The sequence below is a fragment of the Tachysurus vachellii genome, chromosome 17, assembly GCF_030014155.1.
Source record: "Tachysurus vachellii isolate PV-2020 chromosome 17, HZAU_Pvac_v1, whole genome shotgun sequence".
NCBI lineage: Eukaryota > Metazoa > Chordata > Actinopteri > Siluriformes > Bagridae > Tachysurus > Tachysurus vachellii.
Window position 1 is genome coordinate 15,696,951 of NC_083476.1, and position 20,595 is coordinate 15,717,545.

A 20,595-nucleotide genomic window follows, 5' to 3' on the forward strand; every position below is an offset into this window, starting at 1 on the left:
CATAAGTATTCCGTTACTGATCACCCATCTGTTGTTATGCACAAATGATCAGCCATCCTCTACCTCCTCTACTCCCATCAGTGCTAAGGAATCAGCTTAGCTCAGCACTACACTGACTCTGAGGTTCTGGTGCAAATGTATCAAGCACAGCAGTATTGATTACTTTTTATACACCATGACATCAGTATAAAAACAGAGAAACGCACAAGAATAAAGTCACTATTCTTGTTTAGTTTAAAATATTGGCTGAATGTTCATTAACCCTGTCCTTTCTTTGAAACCCAGTTAAATGTCAGAAATGAGCACATAGTTTTCAGAAAAGTTTTCCTTTTCTTTTTTACAATTCATTTGTCTGGCCATTTCCCATTATTCTGCCAGCTGTAGGACATCCACCGCCCTTAAGAACAGGAGCTACCAAAGATATAAAATGAGGACTAACACTAGGCTTTTCCATATGCACAAATAAACTGATTAACAAGAATAATTGATGAATGATGAATATTAATATATTCAGACTTGGCTTTATCAACTAGGCTTCTGTTCAATAACATACATACATAAAGAGCTAAAGGCCATATACTATTGTTGACTTTGCCCACCTCTAACCCCACAAACTTTTACCTTTAACAAGGAGTAGCTAGAATTTTAGGCCTCTACCATGTACCATTCCTCTCTAGTTTGATACTCTTGGGTGATGACTAATGACACACTTCTGTAGTGTAAATATTTTTTGTTTTTGAGTAGGTGAGTGAAATACATCAGAGAGCTTTTTAAAACACCCCAAAGCATAATCATTAATGCATTAATTATTCATAAACACTCTTACAGCAATTTATGGAAACTGCATCATGCAGCTGAAAAACAAGAGTCCTCTAAGGGAAGACAATGATGATGCACTGGAGACTGGAGCCATCGTGCTCTTTCAAACTTATGAATCTTCAAAGGAGTAGCATAGAACAGAAAAGTAGTCCATGCCTAAGTGTTGCATGGGATTTGGTCTCACTTTTGTGTCAAACTTGTGTCATATTTAATATTCATGATCAGGACATTGAATTTCAAGGATTTTGCTTGTTTAAAAATTTGAAGTGTCTGTGTACAGTAATTAAACTTAAAGTTATTGCTCTTTAGTTCCCAAGTTCCTGTCCTCAGGGTCTTAATACACCCTAGTTTATGGCCCAGGAGACAGTGTGTTTTTCATAACTATGACAGGATAACAAACATGATAGACAGTTCATGTATAAATAATTCATGAACATAGTAATGAGGCACAAGGGAAGTGCTTGGATTTCAGAGATTGTTGATGTACTATACCCATGAGCTTTGGCCTAGCCATCAGTGCTTTCTTAATGTTGCTACTTTAACTTGACAGTTTGCACTAGTAAACTGGAAAGTTCAAATCCCAAAAGGACACTGTTGGGTGAGGACCTTCACTCTGACCCCAGAATTATTTCTAATTGTAATGGAAAAAAAATTTGTTACTGGGAAAAAATGTGCTTAATTGTTACTTAATTGTTACTTTACTTTTTTTTTTTGGAAATTTCCCAAATATCCCAAATTGTATTTTGAAAAGATGGGGCTAATAGCCGATATTCAGCCATTGTGTTTGTATATATGCGTTCGCCTGTTCTGGAAGTTGACAGAATGGTGACAATCCAATTAGTCTGAAAGGGAGTAAAGCCTGTATTTATGCTATTAATAAAATGTAGATTAATCTGGCCAAAGAAGAACCTTTTGTTTGAGTAATAAACAATAAATGAATAAATGTTCATTTAAAATCAACATCCCCCAGCATATTATTTTATGCACAGATTGCTTTAACTGCACCGAATGTGCTGTTAATAAAGAACCATCCATTGAGCATATCATCATGATGAAAATTAAGAATTATAATTGTGATGTGACGATCGGGTGCAGGTCGGATGCAGATATCTTATTCAGAGAAAATTATGTTGCGGGTGGGTGATTATTTGAAGCAGCAGGTGACATTTGAGCTGGTCCGCACAACTGTACTGGCTACTCTAAATCAAATGCATGTTCGTGATACCTTGCTGTCCATAGTGCAACTGACTTTGTCACTAGTGAACACCACTGGGATAATCTGGAAAGTTGACTTTTCACCAGGCCTTTTGAGATGATATTAGGTCCCAAACTCAATAATGCTCTTGTGGCTGAATGAGCACAAATCCCCACAACCACATACCTACTTCTGGTATTAGTTAAGGCCCGAAATTTTGGGCACCTTTCACTATGTTCAGGAACATGGTTGATTAAATAACCTGTAATAGATTCATAAAAAAGGACATAACATGTTTCAGGCATGTTAAGTAGTTTCACACAGTAATGGACAAAATAATAATGATCATTTAAAGGTGACAAGTTAGTTCGCTGGGATCTGGCAGAAAGTGTTTATAAAGTTTAAAAAATATTTTTATCCACAACTGACAAGAATGTCTTGTTTTTTCTAAGGTTTCTTTGCTGTCAGTGGCTACATTTTTCTCTTAAATGAGTAACAGGAATTAAAATAATGTAGTTTATATAATACACCACAAATGCTGTACATGAGTGGAAGCAATAGGTCTCTTTTCATACATTTACACTACCTGAAATTATATGTTAAAAGTGAAACTTGTTACACAAAACATGGTACTCTAATGTCCCTCAAGACATAGCCTGTATTTACATTGATGCTTGCTCGCTATAGAACTTAAGACTATGTAAAAGATCACATGTCTTTAATTTATTAGTTACATATCAGATAAAAAATGATCACTGTGGTTAAAAATTAGCTGACACACATACACACACACATACACACACACACACACACACACACACACACACTTGTTCACTTTGCCCTTGCACAAGGGATGAAGATTGGAACTGAGGAGTGTACAAAAGTACAAAAGTCTCTCTTCTGTTTGATAGGAGACCAGCAACTGGCAAAACCCAGGTTTTATATTTAAATATATCTAATATAGGTGATTTCCTGATTGTTTTTTTTTTTTTTTTACAAGTATTCCTTTATGACAATGGCTGTAGTTTGCTCTTAAATGAAAAATGTATTTTAGAAGTGTTGTAGACAATACATAAAAGGTGTTTATTAATGTTATCATGTATTATTTTGAAACATGCACATATTCTATATGGACAAACGGTTGTAGACACCTGAAAAATCATGCCAATGTAAACTTATTGAACATCTTATTCCAGATTTAGTCCCCAGTTTGTGCTATAATAATAATAATAATAATAATAATAATAATAATAATAATAATAATAATAACAATAATAATAATATCAACAACAACAACTACAATAATAATAACAACAACAATAACAACAACAACAATTAAAATAGTAATTATTATTATTATTGCCCTTTCAGCCATATGAGCAACATTGAGGTCTGGCAATGAAGAGAGACAAGGAAGCTTTGCAAGAAGTTTGTGTTTCAATTCAATCTAAAAGTGTTCAGTGGAGTTGAGGTCATGGTTCTGAACAGGAAACCTGGCACGCCATGTCTTTACAGACCTTATTCAGTTCACTGGGGATTGTAATGTTGGAACAGGGTTATGTCACTTGGTTCCAGTGAAGGGAAATCTTAATGCTACAGAATACATAATCGTTCTATACATTATGTGCTACATACATTGTGTCATTTTGATTAGAGAAAGCTTGTGTATGGGTTTGATGGTCAGTCGTCCATCATGCTTTTTGCTATAGGGAGTAAATCTGTGTTCCATGAAACACCCCGGTACATTCTGTTTACGTATGCGCTTCTCAATATTTCTGTCCTCCTCCTAATATAGACACAACTATATTACACCATGTGAATCAAACTTTCTTATCTCTAAACACTTTTATTCAAAAATTTAATATATTTTAAAATTAGACATTGTCAAAATTCAAAAACATTTTTTAGAAAAATAAGAGAGGTGTGTTTCCACTCAGAAGTGTGTCGTCATCTCTCCCTGTGGTCCACATGGTCTCCATTATAACCATTAGTTCACTCGGGTCTTCGTATTCAGATCTCATCTCATATATAAAAGTGGGGTTCAGCATCAAAGGATATAAGAGATCTGTAAATGCTCATCATATATAAATGTTATCTATTCTTATTAGAAATCTGATCTGCAGGGACGTGTTGTTAATTTGCAGTGGTTTGACTTTTATTTTTGTAATTTTGTACTATCTGTAAATTAAATTGCATGGTTACTTTTTGTATAATATAATGTCAGGTACTTATAATAGCAGCACAGAGATTTTGTTTGTACAGCAAATAATTCAGGTTGTGCTGACTGAGGGACAAATAATGAAAGTAATTTTTGCAATACTAATGTCTATATTCTTCATCTGTTTTAATGTCATCATGGTCTTCACTCTTTGGAGCAAGCCTATTTTTAGAGAGACGCCACGCTACATCCTATTTATCAACATGCTCATCAATGACTCGATCCAACTTCTCTTCACTTCCATGCTGTACATTTTCAGTCTAATCTTACTGCAGTTAGTCACGGCTACTTGTGCTTTTATAGTTTTTGTTTCAGTTACAACTTTCCGTAACGCACCTTTAAACCTGGCTGTGATGTCACTAGAGCGTTATGTAGCTATTTGCTTTCCTCTAAGACATGCTGAATTAGCCACTCAGAAAAGGACTCATATTGCTATCGGAGTCATTTGGTTTATTGGTTCTATAAATTTTATAATTGATTTGTTTTATGTTGGAGTGATGGACCCTAAATTTTTGACCTCACAAATTTTGTGTACACGAGAGAGGATTTTCATAACTAAATGGCAAGCAGAAGCTTTACAGGCTTTTAGCATATTCTACTTTGTGTTAGTGTCTGTGATCATTCTTTTCACTTATATCAGCATATTGATCACAGCCAGGTCCATTTCATCCAATAAAGGCTCTGCTGCAAAAGCTCACAAGACTGTGCTGCTGCACCTCATTCAGCTGGTGCTGTGCCTCACCTCTTTTCTCTACAACATTATAGAACGAGCTGCAGCAAAGGTTGGCAATAGTAAACTTATCTTGGACCTGCAATATCTAAACTATTTATTTGTGCTGATCTTACCACGCTGCTTAAGCCCACTCATCTACGGACTGAGAGACGAAGCTGTACGACCATTATTCATCTACTATTTTTGCTGTGCCACAGGCAAACGAAGATCTACTGTCAATGTACATTGAATTAAAGAAATCAGATGTTGCCAGTATGCTTATGTCATATTATGGTAGTTGGGGAAAATATATCGGGGATGAGTAATGTTTCCTTGTAATCCTGACTCTGCTGGAGGTTTTGTTTCAACTATTTAAGCTAAACTGAATACATTACATTTTGATGTAATTTTATATAAATTAAAGCCTTAGCATATGCCTACAAGGAGCATCAGAGATTAATTTACATGAAGAGACTTTTTGGCAAAGGAGGCTAATCTTGAAGAGCTAATTGATGTTTATGCACGTTTTAATTGCTTATTTCAGTATTAGAAGATTAAATGATTAAATTTAAATTTTAAAAGGACTCGTATTGATATTGGACTTATTTGGTTTGTTAGCTTTATAACAGTTAGAATTAATTTGCTTTATGGAATAATAATGGATTCTAACCTTTTATAACACCACAAATATTGTGTGAAAGAGAAAAGCTGTTTGTCAAGCAATGGCAGTTACTTTTTCACATTTGACACATTACAACCACAAAGAAAAATGTATTTTATTGGGATTTTATGAAAGTGGAATGAGAATTATAAATGGTGTCCAAATTTTTTTTACAAGTAAATATCTGAAAAGTGTGGTGTGCATTTGTATTCAGCCCCATTTACTCTGATACCCCTAACTAAACTCCAGTGAAACCGGAAAACTCCGTGAACTACCTTCAGAAGTCACCTAATTAGTAAATAGAGTGCACCTGTGTGTAATTTCTTTTTTTTTTTTTTTTTAAACCTTTATTTTTACAGGCAAGTCATTAAGAACAGGTTCTTATTTACAATGGGGGCCTGACAAGTGGAATAACCACTTAGGGAAAGGGAAGTAGAGCTAAAATAAATACAAAACATTAAAAAAACATACAGGTTAACAATTACATAAATACATTTTAAAACAAAATTATGTAGAGAAGCAACTGCATATATCCGTGAACAAATATGATATAATATTTTTAAAGGATGAAATTGGAATTAATTTATCCAGTTTGAGAGTATTTTGCAAAGCATTCCAGTCGCGAGCGGCAGCAGATTGAAAAGATGCAAGACCAAACGCAGTGTTGGTTTTATTAGTGCTTAATTGAAAATGAAGTGAGGATTGGGTGTTATATGTGACAGGCTTTAGCTGCAGCAAGTGACTTAAGTAAGGAGGTGAGTGGCCGAGAAGTGGCCGAGAAGGGCCGAGAAGGGCCACATAAATGAAGGTGAACCAGTGAATTTTACAGCGAATTGTGAAGGGAGGGCCAGTTTACAGATGAATATAAAACACAATGGTGTGTATTGAAAGGAGTATTTATGGCAAACCTGATAGCAGAATGGTAAAGAGCATCAAGTTTTGATAGGGTGGACTTGCAAGCAACCCTATATAATACAGGGTTCCCACGCGTCCTGGAAAACCTGGAAATCCTGGAAAATTAATGACCAATGTTCCAGTCCTGGAAAACACATGGAAAATGAGAGAAAACATAAACTGTCCTGGAAAAAATCTTGTTGTCCTGGAAAATTATTATTTTTAAATGTTCTTGATCATTTAAAGAACAGTTTACAACTGGTTGAAACAATTAACGTTAGTAACAGAAAGCGCTTTGTTCAGGGACGCTGAGTTTTGACAGGTTTTTTGTTATGCTGTTTAATCTTGCTGTGACTGATGACGCTGTCTTGTGTTTTCGGTTTCAGGTGCTAGGAATGGTTTAAGTGCTCGAATGTTTTCAGCAAATGGTGACGGGTAAGCAGGTTTTATTAACCTTGTTAATCTGAATATCATGTGCAAGGGGAAAGCACAGCAAACTAAAGCATGCATGACGGCATTGGTCTGAGAAAGGAAAGGGTATTAATATGTGCGGTCTTTTTATTTTAGAAATGTTGAAATTTCATTCACATGACAAATTGTCTTTAAAAGTATAGTTAAGTAATAGCCATAAAGTGTACATTGTTTTTAAGACTTGGAGAGAAGAACATATTACTTTAGGCCGTGAATCTGTGATCCTTGTCTTTTTTTTTTGCTAAATTTGAAATGTCCTGGAAAAGTCCTGGAAAATGATCTCTGAAAAAGAGTGGGAACCCTGTAATAGTGTCTCCATAATCTAACATGGGTAGAATGGTCATTTGAATAAGAATAAGTTTGGCAGAAGTGGTGAAGGAAGAGTGGTTTCTGTAAAAGAAACCAAGCTTGGCTCTGACCTTAGATTGCAGCTTTGATATGTGAATAGAGAAAGAAAGTGAAGTTTCCAACCAGATGCCCAAGTAGTTATAAGCAGTGACTTGTTCTAGAATAGCCCCCTTGCAGGAGGAGGCGTAGTACCCTCCTCCTCGGGTCACGGGGAGCCTGTGCCTATCCTCAGGCGTCATTGGGCATCAAGGCAGGATACACCCTGGATGGAGTAGCGCTGATTTTTATTATTTTTATTTTATTTTTAATACATTTTGAATTACGTTTGGATTTTACTAGATGTATATAGCCTAAAACAATTGGCACAAATAACACTGTTGGATTTAATGTTCATGATAATGTGGAAATAACGTATGAAATGGAGTGAATATTAAATGTCATTAATTCGTCATTAATAATCGTTCTTCTCACATGTATTTTCTACAATCTAACTTCAGTTCACGACCTCACCATCTGTGTCGCCAATTCACTTTGTCTCCAGAATGTGCGTATGCACAGCTCAAAGTTTGCTTAAAGGTGCGCACATTTTCCCGTCAAGTTTGTTTTTTATAGATCACAACCTTTGCGCGAAAACTGGCGTATGCACGTTTCCAGCCCCGTTTTGTGCGTACACACGCTTTATAAATGAGACCCCTGGTCTTTATGGAAGAGTGGCAAGAAGAAAGCCATTGTTGAAAGAAGCATGTGGAAGAAGGTGCTCTGGTCAGATGAGACCAAAATGTAACTTTTTGGCCAAAATTCAAAAGGTTATGTGTGGCAGAAACCTAACACTCCACATCACCCTGAACACACCATCCCCGCCGTGAAATATGGTGGTGGCAGCATTATGTTGTGGGGATGCTTTTCTTCAGCAGGGACAGGGAAGCTGGTCAGAGTTGATGGGAAGATGGATGGAGCCAAACACAGGGCAATCTTAGATGAAAACCTGTTAGAGTCTGCAAAAGACTTAAGACTGGGGCAGAGGTTCACCTTCCAGCAAGACAATGACCCTAAACATACAGGCAGAGCTACAATGGAGTGGTTTAGATCAAAGCATATTCATGTGTTAGAATGGCCCATTCAAAGTCCAGACCTAAATCCAATTGAGAATCTGTGGCGAGACATGAAAATCGCTGTTCACAGACGCTCGCCATCCAATCTGACTGAGCTTGAGCTATTTTGCAAAGAAGAATGGGCAAAAATTTCACTCTAGATGTGCAAAGCTGGTAGAGACATACACCAAAAGACTTGCAGCTGTAATTGCAGTAAAAGCTGGTTCTACAAAGTATTGACTCAGTGGGGCTGAATACAAATGCACGTCACACTTTTCAGATATTTATTTGTAAAAGAAATTTGGATACCATTTATCATTTTCCTTCCATTTCACAATTATGTGCCACTTTGTGTTGGTCTATCACATAAAATCCTAATAAAATACATTTTTGTTTGTGCTTGTAATGTGTCAAAATGTGAAAAAATTCAGTGGGTATGAATACTTTTGCAAGGCACTATACTGTAGATGTTTTATATATTTTATTTTGTGTCACTATTTATGATCATCCTTCTCTCTTATAAAAATTAATTTTATATAAAATTAAATTTTTATATATAATTCTTATATAAGAATTTTTATCACAGCCAGGTCCATTTCCTCCATTAAAGACTCAACAAAGCCCCACAAGACCATGCCACTGCACTTCATTCAGCTGGGCCTGTCCTTCACCTATTTTCTTTTTAGCATTATTGAGGGTGCTGCAGTAATCGTTGGCAAGAGCATACTTGATGCAGATCTTCATTTTCATTTAATAAATAGTGTTTTATTCATGCATGCAGTGAAACCGAGTGACATCACAGCAATGCATAAACTCATGAGTTCTATTATTTACGCCCAGACACGTGTCATCATCTCTCTCTGGTGCTTATTATATATGTCATCTCAGGGTCAGTTTTATTTTTTGGAGCTGGAGTCCCATTTCAATGTGTGGTTTTATACCAGATATAACAGATTAGTGCAAGCATGCAATTTGTCTTCTCTTTGTTACTGAATCTCTAATCTGATCTGCGAGGAAGAGGTTGTGCTTTTTTAGAGACTCATCCTTTATTGCATTACGTGATATCTGTAAATATTTTATGTTCCCTTCTGTAGCATAGTATGTCAGTTTCTAATGATAGCATAGTTGAAGTTTGGCTTATACCTCAGCAAATTTTCCAGATTGTTCTGTCTGAAGGATTAGTATCAAAAGTCTGTTTTGCAATTTTAATGTCTCTGTTCTTTATCTATTTGAATGCTATCATGGTCTATACTCTTTGGAGTAAGCCTGTTTTTAAAGAGACACCACGCTACATTCTGTTTAACCACATGCTTTTTAATGACTCGATTCAGCTCTTTGTTACGTCTTTGTTGTATATTTTAGGCCTCGCCTATCTCAAGTTAGTCATGGCTGCTTGTGCTTTTTTAGTTTTTGTTTCTAGCACAACTTTCCGTAATGCACCTTTAAACCTGGCTCTGATGTCATTAGAGCGTTATGTGGCTATAAACTTTCCTCTAAGACATGCTAAAATAGCCACTCAGAAAAAAACTTATATTGCCATTGGAATTATTTGGTGTATGAGTATGATACAATTTATAATTGACTTGCTTTATATATTATTAACTGATCCTAAAGTTTTTTCATTACAAATATTTTGCACAAGAGAAAGGCTCTTCATAAAGCAATGGCAAGTAGATGCTTTTCAGGGGGTTAATATGTTCTACTTTGTGTCAGTGTCTGTGATCATCCTTTTCACTTATATTAGAATTTTGATTACAGCCAGGTCCATTGCCTCCAATAAAGACTCTGCTGCAAAAGCTCACAAGACCGTGCTGCTGCACATCATTCAGCTGGGCCTGTGCCTCACCTCTTTTCTATTTAGCATTATAGAGCGAGCTGCAGCAACGAGCAGCACCAGCCTATATGTAGATGTACGTTATCTAAGCTATTTATTTGTTCTGATCTTGCCACGCTGCTTAAGCCCACTCATCTATGGACTTAGAGACGATTCTATAAGACCCTTATTCATCTACTACTTTCGCTGTGCCACAGGCAAACGCAGGTCTACTGTCAATGTACACTGAATTTAGACCTTTATTTCAGATGCTTAGGGATTCTTAAACCTGTTTAGTGTCATATATTCTGTTGTAGAAACTCATGACAAAAATATAGTGTGAATTGTTATGAACAGTTACATTACTACCTCATTTAAATACTCTGTTAAATACAACTGAAAACAGTTATCCGTGTGTTTCACTCCAAAGCCAAACACGGCCTGGAAGACCTTATTGCAAATACTCTGACTATGTACTGTTGAAAGGATCATACCAGGGGCGTAGATTACGCGGGGGACATGTCCCCCGCACTTTTTATAAAAAGTAAATTCGTCCCCCTCACTTTTTTAGTGGAGAGTTGTGTTCACCACATGTTGAGGTTTTAATGGAGCAATGTATATAAATGCAGAGTGATTTAAAATTCAAAGAGACAAGAAAGTTTAAGATACAGTACAGTCTATACAGTACATGACAATCACGGCAATCAGTCACTCACTTGTCACGTCATCATCACTACTGTAGTAAAAAACGGCAAAAAACGCTTCACTCCTTTTTTATAAAAATGTCAAGCAGTGTAAGTTGGCATATGGTGTCAAAATTGTGTTGCAAAATGTTTAGTAACTCTGCCTGTTGCTCTTGTCGAATAATTAGCAAGTTTTAATTTAAAGGATTATAAGGAAAAATAGCTGCTTTGACAATCGTTATATAAACTCTTTTATAACGTCTTTTGTTTTAACAAGTGTGTTATCAAAACCCTTCAAATATGAATAAAGATAATGTTGAACTGAGATTTTACAGCATGTTTAACTCTGCCAATTCTACATAATATCAAGTATGTGTCACTGTATGTACACGACAGAGACGAGGACGACGAATAGTGACATTAAAGATGTCATTTTAATAATAAGGAGCAGGTAAATCACACATACATACAACGTAGTAAAGACGATAACCGACAATGAGTGAAGACAGTGGTGATGAGTATAAATAGAGTCCGGGTGAACAGACAGGTGAAGACGGGAAACAAACATGGTGGATGACGGGGTGCAAAGGATGATGGGTAATGTAAAAAATGTAAATAAGGTACAAATATGTCCTTTTAAGGGTACTGTCAGAGTGGCAAGATGTTCTATTTCTTTCTTTCTTTCTGTTTTATAATCATATATAATCATAAAAATCATATAAATCATATAAAGCATGATTAAAAAAATCATGATTAAAAATAAAACCTGTCATTTACACAAGGGTTAACTGAAGAAAAAAAACAGATAACACTAGACATTTCGTCCCCCCACTTTTTAAATGATGGCTACGCCCCTGGATCATACACAATAAACTAAACTGTATAATATAGTAGTGTTTCATGTTTAGTAGAGAATACAGAAAATTCCAACTTAAAGAAACATGTGTAGATATTGTGTTCAGCTCTTATAGCCAATTTTCCTCTTAAAAAATGTTTTCATGTTTGTGCTCATTTAAAATAAAGTCATACAAGGATATATTGTATGAGTTTACTAGATATAAATTTACAATAAACCTTCCAACTCCTGAAAGATTTAATGACTCAGTACACTTAAATGATGATTACTGGGATTTTTTATTTATACAAATGCATTTATTTTGCATCAAATATGAGTGAAATCTATTAGAAAGTGTTAACTGTGGCACTCCTGCTTTTGCTGATTAACACTGTGCTCTTTGGGAGATGGTCATGTGCATATGAAGACTGAGATCATGTAGTTTTATGCAAAAGATTTTTTGTATTTAAAATATTTTTCTGAAGAGAAGAGTAAGACAGAGGCGTTGTGTTCATATATAATGTACACTTTTCCTAGAAAAATGCAAGAGCAGTCTTGCAGGCATAACATTTTTAAGATTTAGTTACATGTTTTCTATGATGTTCAATTCATGGTATTGATGAGGAACATGACAAAACCTTGAGCTTGTGATTCTTGAGCAATGCTGGATAGAGTTAACTATTGTATTCTGATGTATGTGACTTTACTAATAGAATTTAGCACTCTGTTAAATACTGAAATTGGATCAATATAAAAAAGGTCAGTAATTTTTCTGTATTAACAAACTAAAGCTTAATATCCTCAGTATTTACCACCCTGGCATTTTGTCTGTTTTAATCAGAACCCCAATTCAATATATGTATACAGTTTTTTTTTTTAATGGCCTTTGTCAAAAAGCAAAATGGGTTTCTCCATAATGAGTGAACCAGAAGTGACAGCAGCAAGAAAAAAATGTCCAAGATACATTAAAAAAAACCACTGAAAAGAACCAGAATCTAAATGCTCTCATGCTCTCAACACCAATCATGCATGGAAGGTGCAGTATGAGTTCATCTGACAGGACTGATACACCACACAGTGTGCTGGACTGATGGCCTATGACCCTATAGTTATAAAGTGACGCGTGCCTGTTCAACTCAGCACGAGCCGCAGTGGCAGCACCGAGCAGGGGTCACGTGACATTAGGTGAGGTTAATGTTTTTTCCATATTGTTAACTTTTTATTATGTGCACTTACTCTAATTCTCAGTTAAATTAGTTAAATTCTAAATGAGTGCGATATGACTCTCTGATTTATCCATTTGAGTGTAGAAAAAGGTCTATTGGGTGTCTTACAAATGCCTTGCACTAATGTTGTAATGCAGATTCATGTTTAAATTTAGGGAAAAACGTAAAATCCTAAAACAAGTAGTATACATGCGTACTGAATATACATTTATAACAGATTTTTGTTCTTATAGACAATGTAGAGTTTTCTTCAGAAGGAAATAATGGCTTAGTTCATTTGCTTGAACTTTATTAAAACTTTTTCTATTTATACATATTTAAATCTGCAACTACTCCTATTCTGAAATATCTTTACTTTTACCAAAGAACAGGCCTGAACGGGCTTGAGGTGAGACACATGGAAGGTGGGATGTGTACGTAAGCTCCTAGGAAGCTTAAGAGGTACAGCTACTGGGTTGAGTATCCTGGAGATGGGAAATGGTCCAACAAAGCGAGGTGTGAGCTTGCGGCAAGACCCCTTGATAGGAAGGTCCTTGGTGCATAGCCATACTCTTTGGTGGACACGGTACTTAGGTGCCGGACGCCGGTTGCTGTTAGCCCACCGGGTATAGTTCTGTGAGGACTTAAGAAGTGGAGGGCAAGGAATTGTGGGCGTACTCTACCCATACCAACTTGGCAGACCAGGACTCAGGTTGCTCAGCACGTAAGATGCGAAGACCTGCCTCCAAATCTTGATTACAGCGCTGATCATTGGTATGGGGGTGGAATCCAGATGACAGGCTGACTGAGGCTCCCAGTAGCCGACAAAACTCTCGCCAAAATTCTAATGTCAACTGGGGTCCTTGATCAGAGACTATGTTCCTAGGCAAGCCATGCAGTCAAAAGATGTGCTGGAGGAGGAGCAGAGCAGTCTCCTTGGCAGTAGGGAGCTTAGGCAATGATATAAAGTGCACCATCTTAGAGAACCGATCCATTACAGAGAGGATGGTGGTCTGGCCAGCTAAGGGAGGTAATCCAGCAATAAAATCCACGGCGATGTGAGACCACGGTCTTTGAGGGACAGGAAGAGGATGAAGAAACCCAGCTGATGGAGTATGAGAGCTCTTATGTTGAGTACAGGCGGTGCATGCCCCCAGAAACTGGCAGATGTCCCGCGGAGGGTGGGCCACCAGAAACGCTGTTGAATGGTCGCCAAGGTGTGGGACACACCGGGGTGACAAAACAAAGGTGAGCAATGAGACCCCTGGAGAACCTGGGAGCATAGACTATTGGGAATGAAAAGTCTGTTTGCAGGACAATTGCTGGGAGTGGCTTGCCCAGATGTGGCCTGACAGACCCTCCTCTCGATGTCCAGTTGAAGAATTCGGACGGTCACATTTTCGGAAGAACATTTTCGGTGCTGCAATCTTCCTCTTCTGGGGAGTGTAAGCCTGAAAGTGTAGCATGTTTACCGTTCTTGGATCCTGGGCGATAAGACAGGGTAAAGTTAAAACGGCCGAAGAAGAGACCCCAGCGAGCTTGGCATGCGTTGAGGCGTTTGGCCATTCTGAAATATTCCAAATTGCAGTGGTCGGTCCAAACTATGAAAGGTTGATTCGCCCCCTCCAACCAGTGACGCCACTCCTCAAGGGCGAGTTTCACAGCCAGAAGCTCCCGCTCCCCAATGGCATAGTTCCATTCTGCCGGGGTGAGACGGCGAGAGAAGAAGGCACAAGGGTGTACCCGATTGTCCTTGGATGACATCTGAGAGAGAACGGCTCCTACTCCCTGATTAAATGCATCCACTTCAACGATAATCTGGAGGGCTGGATCAGGTAGAGTCAATATGGGGGCAGAGGTGAAGAGCTCCTTGAGCCTATTAAAAGCCAGCTTGGCCTCCGAGATCTAGGTGAAGGTCTGAAGAGTGGAGGTGAGCCGATGAAGGGGGTGGCTACTGCACTAAAGCTCTGTATAAACTGCCGGTAAAAGTTGGCAGACCCTAAGAACCTTTGAAGCTCCTTGTGCGACCTAGGACGCGGCCAATCTTTGACTGCCGTAATACAAACCGGATCCATCTGGATGCTGCCTACTGAAAGAACAAACCCCAGGTAGGTGGTCTGGGTGACATGAAACTCACATTTCTCAGTCTTCACAAACAAATGATTCTTCAGCGAGCGTTGCAGCATGGTCCGAACATGCACTTGATGTTCCTCCTGAGAGCGGGAAAAGATGAGTATATCATCAAGATAAACAAAGATGTACTGTTTCAGCATTTCCTGCAGCACGTCGTTTACCAGTGCCTGGAACACCGCCAGGGCATTATTGAGGCCGAACGGCATGACCAGGTATTCATAGTGACCCGTGGGAGTGTTAAAAGCAGTCTTCCACTCATCCCCCTCCCTGATGCGCACCAGATGATAGGCGTTCCGGAGATTGAGTTGGGAAAAGATAGTGGCCCCCTGGAGCAGTTCAAAGGCTGAAGACATAAATGAAGACATGGTGACTTGGAGCTTGGTGCAATGAGTGGCCTGATGGAGGATATGACCATTTAGGGCTGGGTGACAAGTGCAGATGGCAAACGTTCAGTCTCGATGCCCAGTTGATGTACCAGTTCACGGTCCATGAATTGTGTCAGCTCCTGAAACCAAAAAGGCCGACAAGTCTTGAGTCTGGCTGTCAATCGTGATCCGAAGCTTGAGAAGAGGCTTGGAAAGGACTGAATGCTGTCGGCTCACCACTGCTCCCTTGCTCAATGGCGAGCCCGACCTTTTGCCGGGCAAGAGAAGGCCATGTGCCCAGCCTGCCCACAGTATAGGCATAGTCCGTTGACCATGCGTCGCTCCTTCTCACTGGCTGGAATGTGCCACCGACCGATCTCCATTCTCTCCAGAGAATGAGGGTTGTGGGGATGGTGGCAGAGGAGAAAAGCTGGGACGAGGGGTAGTGCTCCAGACACGTTGAGGAGTTCTCTCAGCCCTTCGCTCCCGTATCCTTAGGTCGACTCGAGTAGCCCGAGAGATGAGATCATCCAATCCATGGGGTAGCTCCCGAGCAGCGAGTTCGTCCTTAAGCTCAGGAGAGAGACCCCGATAGAAGGTGTCATAGAGGGCTGTAGGGTTCCATCCACTATCAGCCACCGAACAGCTTCCCTGTACAGTCTCAAACAGTGTCCGGGCCGCATCTTGCTGCGGGTGTGTGGTGTCAAAAACCTTCCGTAGTTCGGAGGAGAGAGCTTCAACTGAGGAGCAGATGGGTGACTGCTGTTCCCATTCGGCAGTGGCCCACAACTTTGCCTTGCCAGACAGGAGGGAGATAATGTAGGCCACTCTGGAGTGCTCAGAGGGAAAAGAGGAGGGTTGGAGCTTAAAGATGACCACACATTGCATGAGAAAGGCTCGGCACAATCCTGCTTCACCACTGAAGCGTTCTGGGGTAGCAGATGTGGCTCTCAGACCGGGGGCAGGACTAGAGGAGTTTCGAACAGTGTGGGGGCTGAGGCAGCAGGACTGGAGAGAGAGCCGACACGCCGAATGAGTTCATGGGTGACTTTGGTGAGATCCTGTAACTGCTTCTCATGGGCTGCAGAAAATTGCGATAGGTTCGAGAGAATGGTGGGCAAGTCTGGTGCTTCTGCTGGGTCCATAGTTGGCCAGATTGTACTGTCAGGGTGCAGGGGGGGTGGACCCAAAAATGCAGAACGCATATGACTTCCAATCAAATAGGTTTAATACGGGGAATGTTTGGTAATAATAACAGGGATAATCCAACACAGAAACAAAGAGTCACAGGGCTAAACAGAAATAACAGGCCAAACAAAATGCTCTCCAACAAGATAATATGATTACAGGAATCCACAAACAAAAAACAGACCTGACAGAAAAATCAAGAAGAGCAAGTTCAGGAAACAGTAAAAATCTCCATGAAAACAAATGAATAACCCAACAAGGTCTTTTAGTCCACAGAAGCAAAAAACAAAAAAAAAATTAATCCAACCAAGATATCCGAAAATAGGGCTGATATCCGGAAATGAAAAACGTTGAAATACAAAAAAGGTCTCTGGCAGACAAACGCAAAAATGGATAGTCCCAAAAGATCAGAAAAGAACAAAAAAAAGGGAAATCCACGATTTGCAACATGCCCAGCCGAATTCAACACAGTAATCCGTAAAAACGATAGTTGAAACTTAGGTAGGAAACGGCATGCACGAGCGGTAGCAACGATATCATGATGAGACAATCTGGCAAAGAGTGTCCGCAGTCAGCGTGCTTAAATAGTGTGGTGTAGTATAAAATGGTATTAACCCGGAAGTGCCACAGTCAAGATTCACACCCGAGTGAGCAGGCTGAATGTGACATACCCTTCTCTACAGTGTAACATCTTTAATTTAGCCAACATAAGGTATTCTCTAGGGCCTAGGGAAAGCTGACCCTTGAATGCTGTGACCTTTGTGATTAAATATTTATAGATATCTTTCATTGACATTGCACAAGTTTATTTCACCACATGAACTCTCTCTCTCTCTCTGTTCTACTATTGAAACACAGACATATGTCATCATCTCTCCCTGGGACTCGAATGGTGTCTATTATAAACAACAGTTCACATTAGCATTACTCTTCAGATCTGGACTCACATAAGTCTCACATATGAAATTGGATTCTGCACCAGATTAGTGCAAACAATTTACAAAATTGAAAAATCTGATCTGTGAGAAAGTGCTGGTGAATTGTATAGAGATAAGTACAGTTAATACTTTCTGTAAATGTTGTGTATTATATTTTATTTATTTTATTATATCATATAATGTCAGTTTCTAATGATAGCACAGTTAAGGATTTGCTTATATATCAGCAAATATTCCTGCTTGCAATGACTGAAGGCAAAATATCAAAAGTCATATTTTCAATATTAATGTCTCTGTTCTTCATCTATTTAAATGCTATCATGGTCTATACTATTTGGAGTAAGCCTGTTTTTAAAGTGACACCACGCTACATTCTGTTTAACCACATGCTTTTCAATGACTTGATACATCTCATTTTTTCCTCTTTGTTGTATATTTTAGTTCTGGCCTCTCTCAAGTTAGTCATGGCTGCTTGTACTGTTTTAGTTTTTGTTTCAGGCACAACTTTCTATAACGCACCTTTAATCCTGGCTGTGATGTCACTAGAGCGTTATGTGGCTATAAACTTTCCTCTAAGACATGCTGAAATAGCCACTCAGAAAAGAACTTATATTGCTATTGGAATTATTTGGTATATGAGTATGATGCACTTCATAATTGACTTGCTTTATGTATTATTGACTGATCCTACAGTTTTTTCATCGCAAATATTTTGCACAAGAGAAAAACTCTTCATAAAGCAATGGCAAGTAAATCTTCAACAGGGCCTCAACATATTCTTCTTTGTGTCAGTGTCTGTGATCATCCTTTTCACTTATATTACAATTTTGATCACAGCCAGGTCCATTTCCACGAATAAAGCCTCTGCTGTAAAAGCTCACAAGACTGTGCTGCTGCACATCATTCAGCTGGGCCTGTGCCTTACTTCATTTCTTTATAGCTCCATAGAGCGAGCTGCAGCAATGACCAGCACCAGCAGCAGTCTTTTTGCAGATCTGCGTTATCTAAACTATTTGTTTGTGCTGATCTTGCCACGCTGCTTAAGCCCACTCATCTATGGACTGAGGGATGATGCTGTAAGACCTTTATTTATCTACTATTTTTGCTGTGCAAGAGGCAAACGCAGGTCCACTGTCAATGTACACTGAATTTAGACCTTTATTTCAGATGCTTAGGGATTCATAAATGTGTTTAGTGTCATAGGCACAGCATATTTAAGATTAAGCTACATGTTTTCTATGATGTTCAATTCATGGTATTGATGAGGAATATGACAAAAGCTTGAGCTTGTGATTCTTGAGCACTGCTGGATAGAGTTAACTATTGTACAGTATTCTGATGTATGTGACTTTACTAATAGAATTTAGCATTGTGTTAAATATTGAAATTGGATCAATATAAAAAGTTCTGTAATTTTTCTGTATTAACAAACTAAAGCTTAATATCCTTAGTATTTACCACCCTGACTTTTTGTCTGTTTTAATCAGAACCCAATTCAATATATGTATATAGTTTTTTTAATGGCCTTTGTCATAAAGCAACATGGGTTTCTCCATAATGAGTGAATCAGAAGTGACAGCAGTAAGAAAAAATGTCCAAGATACATTAAAAAAACTTTTTAGGGGGCTTTCCTCTCATGACGAATGAGAGAATGCTTAGTTGCCTTTTAGTTGACATCTTTGAAAGGCAGATGCAATGATTAATGTATCCATGGCCAGGATATCAAATATGACATGATTTTAAAAATGACCAATAACATCAACAATGCAATACACTTTGATTTATTTAGTGCTAATAAAATTATTAAGCCTATTTGGAGAGAGATGTTTAATGTGACTAAATGTCAGTCATCGAGTGATAACGAAAATATGACTAGGCCTAGACCAATGATTCTCAAACTTATTACTTGCCCCCAAAAGAAAATTTATGATATAAAACATTCCAAAACTTAATATTTGAATTAAACAAAACATATTAAATTATACAATGTAGTGCTGTTGGCTAGTAGCCTTATTTTTCTGAGATTTAATTACATAGAATTTATGATAAATTCATTATTTTATAAAATGACATAAAGCCGGGGCCCCCTGGCACCATCTCAGGGCCCCCAGTTTAAGAACTACTGGCCTAGACTACTTGTTCTGAGCAGGTGTTGTCAGTGAACCAGGGCACCCTGGCAGCATCTCAGGGCCCCAAGTTTGAGAACCACTGGCCTAGACTACATGTTCTGAGCAGGTGTTTTCAGTGAACCGGGGGCCCCTAGCAACATCTCAGGGCCCCAAGTTTGAGAACACTGGCCTAGACTACTTGTTCTGAGCAGGTGTTTTCAGTGAACAGGCTGTAAAACTGTTGGCTAAGTTACAGACACTCATGAAAAACTGATGCTGATGATCTGGGGAAACATTCTCTTGCAGTCAAAATGTCAAGTCAAGAAGCTTTTATTGTCATTTCAACCATATACAGTAATCCCTTGCCACTTCGTGGTTCAAGTTTCGCGGTTCAGGTTTCGTGGCCTCAGTGCATAAGTGATTTTTTAAAGAATATTCATCGAAAAATAAAAATAACAACGGTTTCCCAGGATGCCAGACAAAGAGAGAAACTCTCTCAGAGGCTTTGTACATACCCACGGGCACCCACACAAGGCACGTGATTGGCTCCCGGCGCGAGATCTGAGCTGATTGGCTGAGCATCATAGCATCCTCTCCCAGCTTCTTCCCTTGTTGTACTGTATCTCGCCACTCTCGTTCACGCTGTCAACTGTGTCTCGCGTATGGTGTTTTCGTTAAGCCCTTACAATGCCTTCTAAGCGCCGTGCGCTTGCAAAAGATTCCACTAGTGAGCCCAAGAGGAAGAGGAAGATTATGACCATAATTGAAAAGGTTAAACTTTTAGATATGTTAAAACAGGGCAGAAGTTATGCCGCGCTGGCACGCCATTATGGAGTGAATGACTCGACAGTGCGCTACATCAAAAAAGACGAAGATAACATCCGCAAAACTGCTGCAATAAGCTTCAATAAAAAAGCG

At 38.7% G+C, this 20,595-nt stretch overlaps 3 protein-coding genes across 3 annotated transcripts; all 3 read left to right on the plus strand.

Annotated features, from left to right (window-relative positions):
* Positions 1-4,231: 4,231 nt before the first annotated feature.
* On the plus strand, positions 4,232-5,194 carry LOC132860183 (odorant receptor 131-2-like). The gene has a single exon (XM_060891294.1). The coding sequence runs from the start codon at positions 4,232-4,234 to the stop codon at positions 5,192-5,194; it is 963 nt and encodes a 320-aa protein (XP_060747277.1).
* Positions 5,195-9,509: 4,315 nt separating this feature from the next.
* On the plus strand, positions 9,510-10,701 carry LOC132860200 (odorant receptor 131-2-like). The gene has a single exon (XM_060891319.1). The coding sequence runs from the start codon at positions 9,510-9,512 to the stop codon at positions 10,470-10,472; it is 963 nt and encodes a 320-aa protein (XP_060747302.1). The 3' UTR covers positions 10,473-10,701.
* Positions 10,702-17,748: 7,047 nt separating this feature from the next.
* LOC132860234 (odorant receptor 131-2-like) lies at positions 17,749-18,717 on the plus strand. The gene has a single exon (XM_060891358.1). The coding sequence runs from the start codon at positions 17,749-17,751 to the stop codon at positions 18,715-18,717; it is 969 nt and encodes a 322-aa protein (XP_060747341.1).
* The last annotated feature ends 1,878 nt before the right edge of the window (positions 18,718-20,595 follow it).

Bases quoted from the DNA above. Each gene is read 5' to 3' on its own strand.
- LOC132860234 (XM_060891358.1), top strand. From the start codon at position 17,749: ATGTCAGTTTCTAATGATAGCACAGTTAAGGATTTGCTTATATATCAG.
- LOC132860183 (XM_060891294.1), top strand. From the start codon at position 4,232: ATGTCAGGTACTTATAATAGCAGCACAGAGATTTTGTTTGTACAGCAA.
- LOC132860200 (XM_060891319.1), top strand. From the start codon at position 9,510: ATGTCAGTTTCTAATGATAGCATAGTTGAAGTTTGGCTTATACCTCAG.